Here is a 9,767-nt window from a genome sequence, read left to right as displayed (position 1 = left end):
CTTGGCCTGCTGAAATGTCGGGCCTGTGGTCAGACCGAAATTTGTCGCCCAGGCAGCACTGGCGTGCCCAGGGATAGCAAGGTTGTGAGGGATTTGCCTGCACGTAACGTGTGTGACTGCATCGATGCAGGGGAGCTGTCGGGTTTAGGCCCGGAGGTACACCGAAAACCTTGAATTTCGCATTCATGGCGTTTAACCTTTAATTTCGAACTGCAGGCACCAGTATCTGCCTGGAGCAGAAAGTCATTCTCGGGCTTTCCAAAAACCGCTGTGGGATTTTTAGCATCTCACGAGATAGGTGCGTGGGTACGCCTCCCCGTGTGTCCGGAGTGTGCTATTTTTCTCGCGAAAGCATAACAGTGGCTGGTTGTGTGAGCACCGCCAAATTCAGCAACATGTGGTGTTGGTTGTTTTCTGCATACTTGCTAAGTTTGTAGGATTGTTTTACAAGAGAATACGGCACAGTTTGTGAGTGATCTAGTCTGTGTTTATGCAGAAAAACAACGGTGGTATGTCAGTGCCTTGAGCGCAGTGTATGTCCTTAAAAGCAGTGCTGCAAGCAGCTGTTCAGAATTGAACATCTGAAAGCGTTGTTAAATCATATGTATACCGTTGCATATAAGTAACTGTGTTTGCCACGGCGATCTTCAGAAATCACCAAGTATGCATTTTTGGGTATTTGTTTCTTTCTTTCATGAAAATCCTTAATAACTTATGGGTAAGGTGAATGACATACAGAAAACTGTAGTATCTGGTAGCTACTTTGGCACAGATACAGATATTTTACTGGAACCAAGAGGAATCTGGGATCTGCTAACATAAATTCAACCACATAAATCTTATTCCCTTGAAGTAAATGGAAAATTACTACTTCAAACTGAGCTAATGCATAAACATTAATAAAAATGGACCCTACATAATCTTGCAATTAATGCACTATTGCTCTATTCTGTATTTTTGTGTGTATGATGGGCCATGAACCAGCCAGTTTTGATTAAAGTACTTCTATATTTAAGTGATATAGGATTTCATTTGTATTCCTTCCCCCCAGAAAATCGTGAGGATATGCTGAGTTCGAGAAGCAACAGACTGACGGAAGCTTTGGAAGAAGCCAATAAACTGTTTAGTGGAGGTAAAACAAATTCTGTGGTCCTTATTACGGGTGTTTGCTTGACAGTTGGCCAAGTGTGAGGCGATGATGCCTTATAAACAAAAAAGGGCAAGAGAATGAAGCTGAGGTCCCAGTACTTTATCAGAATTATTAAAGTATAACTTGAAATAGATATGTTTAGTTGAAGAGGAATTGTTTGAATGAAATTATATGAGAAAATAAATATAATTACTTTAGTGTTTATTTGCACTTAGAAATACTCCTTGCTTTAGCTTGACTCTGTATATGTCTCTAAATATATGCAAATAGTGCATACAAAAGATACCAGTTTAGAGGGGTTCATTTCACTTGGAGAGATGGGAATTATATCAATGAAAAATGCATTTTATTCTTCAAGATAATGTGTAATTTTTCCATGCTTGCCTCTGTCAACGTCATCCTCTCCTTTTCTCTCTCTCTTTTTTTAATGCAAATGCTATTATAAAGATTGTGTAAATAATTGTGTTAGAGGTCATTGCAATAAAATGATTTACAAAGCTCTACACCCAGGATAGTCTGTATGCTATATTTTATTATTAATTTTTGACATCATATTAACATAAAGTCTTTTCTGTAACAGTTTCCCGTGCACGAGAAGCTGCGCTGGATGCCCAGTTTCTTGTCTTAGCATCAAATCTAGGAAAGGAGAAGGCCAATGAGTTACACTCTGAGATGACAGCATTTGATTCACTAGCATTTGCAGAAGACTTGGTAAGTTCCAGAGACTGAATTTGCCAACAATCTTGCTGGAGGTTTTCCCTATTTGTTACAGAATCTTAAAATAAAAGCCTGTGAGTAAAAGATTGTGAGTTAGTACATGACAGTTCTGATGGAATTTACACACTTCTTATAATGTCTTTGATTAACTTTCAGGTTAGTGTTGTTAACTGTTTTAAACTACATACTAAGCATTTCCAATACGCATAGGAGAAATTCTAACTTAAAATGCAGACATCCCTCCCCATTGTTGCTTTGCTGCTACTTTATCACAGTTCAGTCAGTTCGTGCTTGTGCTCTTAGGGTAGTCTTGTGCACTTTTTTTTTATACCCACTGTTTTGTAGTTTCCCAGTAGCTAAGTATTTTCTTTATCCTGTACAATGCTTCGTATGGTTTTTGATGGAGTTCTCAAGGCCTTGTATAACTGACATGAAGTGGCACTTCGGATTACTTGCATACTTTTAGGCTTGACATGCTTGTCTCTGTACTGTGACTGGGTGGAAGAGTCAGTTCAGAGTAGCTTTGAAGCAGACTTTCCCCCCCAAAAAAAATTTTTCTCTAGTGTTACAGTAGATTAATAAGGAGTCTGAGTCTTTGGTCAAGTCTAGAGCTCTGCCATCTGACCAGCAAGTTCAATTATTTTATTGAAGTTTTTCCTGGGAAGTCTGGATTGGTGGATACAGGGCTGGGCCAAGTAAGTTGTTTTATGGTATTTGAGGAGCTAGGCTTCCTGGGAGTGTGTGGTGTTCAAAAACTGAGAGACGTGTATATTTATAATGCAATTTAAGTAATGCTTTGCTACTTCATACATTATTGAAATTCTATTCGAATACTGGCAGTTTTATTTACCTATAGCTCTTTTTTCATTGCTTGCTGAACACAAGTCTGTATGCGAGTGTTTTCCTGTTTTCACAGTATCTTCAGGAAAGTCAAGGTTCTTACTCAATGGTAGTAAATGTTAATCTAGCAAGACAAACACTGTAATATGGTATTCCACTGTTAATGTATCTTCTGATCCTTCTCTAAGTAAATTTTCATTGTAGCTTTTTTTCTTTTGTAGCTAACCTTCATGGGTATAAATCGCATAGAAGTAGAAGAAAATGATAGTGATTCTGAGGGCATTTCAGGTGGCTATTTACCTAGCAATGCCTGGCAGAAACTGGGAGAAGAAACTGAAAAATACTTCAGAAGAGCACCTTCTTTTCACTATATGTAAGTTTATTTAAGGAAATAGTATATAATGCAGCACAACCTAGTGGCCTTAATTGATTCTTATCTGTAATGCCCTGGGCTTGAGTAGAGTTTAATCTCTGGTCACAGAGTGTCAACAAGAACTTCTGCGTGGTCTATGTTCTTATGGTACAGTGAACTCCTTGTCTCCAAAATATTTCATAATAGTTGATTCTGATTTGGCTTGGCTACAAAATAATGTCAGTTCTATCTGGTAGAGATAGCAAGGTATTATTGATTTACCTGTTTCAGACCAAAACCAGTAGAAGTGATGCTCTTTCCTTTAAAAGCTGACTCTTCCCTCATCTTTATCTCCCTGTATGAGCTGCAGCCAGAATCACGAATAGAGGAACCTTTTTCTTTTTTCTTTCCCAGACAGTTATGGAAGGTCAGTCCATCAGGGTCTATGTCTTTTACCTGAGGACTGTATTATTATGAAGAGACCAAAAGTTCTTGTACATCTCTGTTAATGGCTTGCCTTTTAGAATCTTGCTTTCTGGCTCTGCCTTCAGAAGAAATCACCTGGTTACTGGCAAGTGGCCTTACGTAGAATCGGCATCATCGCTCCTTATGTGTAGGCAATTCGTTTAGTAGGAACCTTTTTAGCTGCTGTCAAATGACCCTTAGTCACCTGGCTTATAGACAACGCTCCAATTTAAATCTCTCATAAAGTCAGCCTACAATAGCAGGATCTAGCTCGCTTCAATTATCAACAGTAGAGCTGATAGAATATTATTCAGTTGTCTATGCTTTTACACTTGTTCCACCCCCCAATAAGTATCACTGTAATTCTAAGAAAATTGCTGAATATAGCAATTTGATCATACAATATCTGATATTTAATGTTGGATAGCTAATTGAGATCTTTCAAACTCAAGTTTGCACTTTGAAGCTGTAAGCTCTAAATGATAAGTATATTTTCCAGTAATTTTTATGACCTTAAGATAAAACTGACTGCAAGAAAGACTTTTTTTCCTCACTAGTTGCATTTTGGCGTCTTAAGTAATGATGGGCTTCTTTTGATGGAGGACGTGTGAATATTCTCAAAGTGTTCATTTTAAATAATAAAGTATAATTCTCAGTTTAGGAAAAGAACTACTTATTTCTGATTCCATCTGTTCTTATCTGAGGCCTGAGTTATTTTCTCTTTAATGGTCAGTCTGTGACTTCTGAAATTGAGCAGTCGCAACTCACCCAAGATAGGGAAAAATATGTGCTTCAGAATTTTTGTGTAGCTGCTGAACTAACATGAATTGAGTCTCAATTCACACTCTCTCCTTTAGTCGCAACTCACCCAAGGTAGGGGAAAATATGTGCTTCAGAATTTTTGTGTAGCTGCTGAACTAACATGAATTGAGTCTCAATTCACACTCTCTCCTTTAGGCATCTAACTTGGTGGAGATTCAAGGCAACCAAAGTTAGGAGCCTAAGTTCCTTATATAGTCAATGGAGAGAGGTAAGCACTTCAAGAAAGTGCCTAAATCTAGCACGTATATTACACTCATGTTGTTTAATGAGAAACTTTGGATCTCTTCTTAGTGCACTGAATCTTCTATTGATTGACTATATTTTAAAAATTTGTAGTGCTAGTACAGAAACTAAACAATAGATGAAAAAGAGATAAATATTGTATCGAGGTTTTCAGGCATAAAAGTCTGTAATAAATTCAAATGGAGATATTGGAGGATATGAACCATATACTTCGTTTTATTTCTTAACTAGTTTTAAGAAAAGGAGATTTAAAGTTTTCGGTTAAAAAAAAAAAAAGTTTGAATATTTGCATCAGTTTTTGTACATCTGTTGATAATTCTGGTCTGAGGCTGCCAGCATATATTGGGAGCAACTTTTGGGGATTGTTGTTTACAGAAATCTCTAAATGTGATGAGGCTTTATTTGTAGATATCAGTCGTTACTTGGCACTTTTATCAGGAGAGCAACTGCTCAGTATATAAATTTCTTAGCATACAATGTAAAACATATTTCCATATATATGTTCTTTTAATTTCGGTTAGGTTGGGATCTTTCAAGTCTGATCCTCCTGTACCAAGGCAACGGATTGAGAGGCAGAAAAAGACTACAGGAGGAGAAGAAAAACGGGCAATGCCTGCTCAGGTTTGTGAAGCCTTATCTTTATTAATGATTTGTTATGGCATGGTTATTACATGTGACTATTAAATCTTTCTGTTCACGTTGGTTTGGGTTTTGTATTTACGAACTGTGTAGTACTAAAGGATTCAGACTGTATGGTTAGGCCTCTTGATTTATTTTGTATGAAGTGCAGTATTTTGCACGTTGGAAGGAAATAGGATTTACAGACTGATTTTTCAAGTTCAAATTGGCTTAATTGCTCTGGTGCTTGTTGCTTTGAAAGGAAACAAAAAGAAACTTCTTTACATTAGCATGTTTTCAACTTTTATTTGAAAAGTGTCTAGCTGTGTGGCACTTGCACAGAAATGTGGTTAACAAGAGCAAACTAATTAGCTCACTTAACTGCTATTTTCCCTGCTTTCTGTTTCCCTATTCTTTCTGTCTTACTCTGGCAGAAAGGCAAAAGTCTGAGAATACTTAGAGACGCTTCCATTTGACGCTGTGAAAAAATAAACCATGTTGTAACAGGGAACCTGTGGCTGATAATGTGAGGATGTAGAGGCCAAGTGTTGATTATGTTTTTCCAGAAGTGAGTGACTGCTCTTTGTGGTTTGCTTAGGCAAACACTGCTCATCAGCACAGGTGTTAATATGTGTTAGATACACAGTTATGCGTGAAAGTTCCTGTAGCTTGCTGTATCAAGGCAGTCAAAGGGAAGGTGTTAGCTAACAGAAACAGCAAATGGGTTACTGAAGACTGTTTTTGAAAAGTGAGTTTGGTGCTCTGCTGCTGACGGTGCTTGAAGGATGATTTGGAGTACCCTGCTTTACAGACAATGAATAAATCTGTAAAGTCATAATAATCGTGTCCTTTGACCACATCAAACTTCATGTCATGACATTTCTTATACCTAAACTTAGGTGCCTTTTCTGAAACAAAGATCTTAATGAACTGCCCTTCTATGCTTACAAATAAACTTGAGTAAACTCAAAGACTGTACCACTAAGGGTAACCCAATGCCACAGAACTACAGGAAAGTAAGGGTAGACCTGTAAATAGGCTCAAAACTGTGGCCTTTCAGTTTGATATTGAAATATGGGAATTAATTCCTGAAGTGCTTTGTAAGTTGTCTCATGTTTGCAGAAGTGTGCCTGTAACAGTGCATGTATGGTGTAGAGACAAAAATTTATCGTTTATGTTATGTGTTCATAAAAGGACCTTTTCATTTTCTTGTGTTGCAACAGAGGTTATTTGAGGTGAAACTATGTTTCTTTTTTCCAGTTAAAAAAAATGGAGGAGTCTCATCAGGAAGCTACAGAAAAAGAAGTAGAGAGGATCTTGGGATTATTGCAAACTCATTTTAAAAATGATCGTAAGTATGATTCTGTTAAGCTTTTAAAGCATTCATTTGAGAAAACGAATACTTTTAATCTTCTACAGTTAGGAGTAGTTAAACTATAGAAACAAAATTAGGTGGAGTTTTTTTTGTGGTTTGACCTGGCAGGCAGTTGAATACCACACAGCCGCTTGCTCACTTGCCCCCCACCCCCCCAGTGGGATGGGGGTGAGAACTGGGAAAAAAGTAAAACCCATGGCTTAAGATAAAGACAGTTTAATAAAAAAGTGTGTGTGTGGGAAGAATATACAGAACAAGTGATGCACAATGCAACTGCTTACCACCCGCTGACCGATGCCCATCCCATCTCCGAGCAGCGGTTGCTGCTCCTGGCCAACTGGGGCAAGTTTATATACTGGGCATGATGTCATAGAGTATGGGATACCCCTTGGGCCAGTTGGGGTCAGCTGTCCTGGCTGTGCCCCCTCCCAGCTTCTTGTGCACCCAGCAGAGCAGGGGAAGCTGAAAAGTCCTTGACTAGGGTAAGCACTGCTTAGCAACAACTAAACCATCAGTGAGTTACCAACATTACTCTCATGCTAAATTCAAAACACAGCACTATGCCAGCTACAAGGAAGAAAATTAACTGTATCCCAGCCAAAACCAGGGCAAGTTTGCAAATAGAAATCTTTATGTTGAAGGATATATACCGACCATGTATTTTTTTATGAACACTAAAAAGTTGCAGTTTGATTGCAACATAAATTTAAATCCTACCCTCTCCCTCTTATTAGACCGTGCCATTTTTTAGTAGACAATCAAATAGTCACTACGTATGTATAAGCATGTGGCAAAAGATGGAAGACAATAATACTCTCTAGAAACTTTGTTTCATTCCGCAGGCAATTGGGAATTCAGCATTGTAACTAAATTGACATAAACATTCAGTTAGCTTTTAAAAGCTATGAGGAGGGGCTGAGGGAACTGGGGGTGTTTAGTCTAGAGCAGAGGAGGCTGAGGGGAGACCTTATCGCCCTCTACAACTGCCTGACAGGAGGCTGTAGTGAGGTGGGGGTCGGTCTCTTCTCCCTGGCAACAGGTGATAGGATGAGGGGAAATGGTCTGAAGTTGCACCAGGGCAGGTTTAGGTAGGACATGAGGAAAAATTTTTTCACTGAAAGGGTTCTCAAGTACTGGAACGGGCTGCCCAGGGAAGTGGTCGAGTCCCCAGTCCCTGGGAAGTATTTAAAAAAATGGGTAGATGTGGTGATTGGGGACATGGTTTGGTGGTGGAATGACAGTGTTAGGTTAACAGTTGGACTTGATGATCTTAAAGGTCTTTTCTAACCTAATGTACTGACCTTCTTAAGTCTTCTGAAGTTTGTGTTTACATATATTAGCTCTGTGTATACCTGTTTGGTTGGTTGGTTTTCTTAACCCATTTTTGCATTTCTAGCTGATACACCTATTTCCTTCTTTGATCTTGTGATTGATCCAAACTCTTTTGCACGCACTGTGGAAAACATCTTTCATGTGTCCTTCATTATAAGGGTAAGGCATGACATCTTGAAATCTTATTTTAGGTATTGGAATTATCTAGAAATATTGATTTGTTGTTTTTATGGCTTTAGTATTGACAGATTGGATTTAAATATTAAGAATCCTAATTTGTTTTCTACAAGCAGTCTATGGTATTTTGGTAATTCAATAAAAAAGAAAACAGTTGACAGACTAATTTTTTTACTACAGTCAATTTGCCAACAAAACAATAATGGCATTTTTGCTGTCAATACACTTTTCAAAATGGGATTCTAGCTCATGTTATTTTACATTATAGAAGAGTAGTCACAAAGTATAGAAGAGTTATTGAGGTTGTAGGAAAGTATGTCAGTGCAGTGTTTTATGTTCTCTTTGAATCTGTGGATTTGCACTTCAAACTATACTTAATTTGTCTAATACATAAAATGAACTTGGGAAAAGGAAAAAATTATAAATGTATTTTGACTAACACAGTTTTATAGTGAATAACGATGTGATTATGGAAGGTTAACTCAAGTATATTTATAATAATGATTTTTAATAAAACAATTTTTTTCATAATCCAACAGTTACCAGCTGTTGTATATCCGCTGCATTCTTTATGAATAAGTGCTATATTTAAATACTATTTATTTGGTATGCCAATTAAGACTCTCTATCAGTATGTGTACCTGTTTATGATTATGTAGTATATTAATTAAAAATATGAAATCTGAGTGCATTATCCTAACTAGATAGCTCTAATTTCTGAAACTTTAAATCCTACTGTCTTTTAGGATGGTTTTGCAAGATTAAAGCTGGATGACGATAAATTGCCAATAATAGGTAAAATATAGCTTTAAAAGACTAATAATTTTTTGTTATAACATTGAAAAGTAGCTACATTTTATGTGTTGACAAAGTTTTAGGTACATTTTTAGCTGCAGTTGTTGAGATTTGTGGATATGCAGTGAATGTAATTGAAGGCATGAAGAGATTTATGGGCAGAACAGAAAGGATTGAATTTCTTTAAATTATGGAAAAAGGCCATTATGCTGCTCTATACTAATATATATGAACTCTATGAATAGAAATAAAAGGTTATTACCTTTCTTTAAGTGATATTTTGCCAATAAGTATATGAACATTGTTATGCTTTGCTGAGAAAAGATATTTTTGTGTGCAAGAAGTCTCCTTTGTCTATCTGAGTTGGGAAGTGCTGCAACTCCAAAACAATTGAAAAGGAAATGTAATCCTATGTACAAGGTCTCTGGCTTTCATTCCCACAGGGTATCAATGGGATTAAGACTTTGATGGGATTTCATAAAGGATTAAATACTTAGGTCCTTTTGGGACTCTGAAAAATGTTAAGTTTCTAAATTTTTAGGAGGTAAGACTAAAGAAATTTTCTAAGCAGCATATGGTACAGGCTGTTGTTAGAGACTAGCCAGTGGAGCATGTATAATTGATTTGCTTTTGGTGTAGTTTTTGTGTTCCTGGAGGAAACTGACTTTACAGCCCATGAAAATACTGTATTTTGAACAGAGCCTTCAAAAGACAACAAGGGAGGAGAGGATGACCGTAGTGCTGCAGCACGGAACCAGGTTGTCATATCTCTGAACCATCAGGAATGGAAGGTATAATAGATAGCACTTCATATTTTTGACTTTTTTTTTTTTTTTTTTTTTTTTTTTTTGTAAAAATGCCTCTGGGGGCTGTGCTGCTTT

At 37.2% G+C, this 9,767-nt stretch overlaps 1 protein-coding gene across 1 annotated transcript in view; it reads left to right on the top strand.

The window, feature by feature from the left end:
* Positions 1 to 201: 201 nt before the first annotated feature.
* The window catches only part of NSMCE4A (NSE4 homolog A, SMC5-SMC6 complex component), a gene marked incomplete at its 5' end in the record, with an annotated part of 10,899 nt that continues 1,333 nt past the window's right edge, over positions 202 to 9,767 (top strand). Inside the window, 9 exons of the mRNA XM_035891548.1 lie at positions 202 to 298; positions 1,052 to 1,132; positions 1,731 to 1,861; positions 2,929 to 3,080; positions 5,111 to 5,210; positions 6,468 to 6,558; positions 7,979 to 8,073; positions 8,838 to 8,886; positions 9,586 to 9,677. Coding sequence (XP_035747441.1) covers positions 202 to 298; positions 1,052 to 1,132; positions 1,731 to 1,861; positions 2,929 to 3,080; positions 5,111 to 5,210; positions 6,468 to 6,558; positions 7,979 to 8,073; positions 8,838 to 8,886; positions 9,586 to 9,677 — 888 coding nt within the window. The remainder of the gene's footprint in view (positions 299 to 1,051; positions 1,133 to 1,730; positions 1,862 to 2,928; positions 3,081 to 5,110; positions 5,211 to 6,467; positions 6,559 to 7,978; positions 8,074 to 8,837; positions 8,887 to 9,585; positions 9,678 to 9,767) is intronic.

This window comes from Egretta garzetta, unplaced genomic scaffold (genome assembly GCF_000687185.1).
Source record: "Egretta garzetta isolate BGI_Z169 unplaced genomic scaffold, ASM68718v1 scaffold393, whole genome shotgun sequence".
Classification (NCBI taxonomy): Eukaryota; Metazoa; Chordata; class Aves; order Pelecaniformes; family Ardeidae; genus Egretta; species Egretta garzetta.
This window is presented reverse-complemented; position numbering and strand designations above follow the sequence as displayed.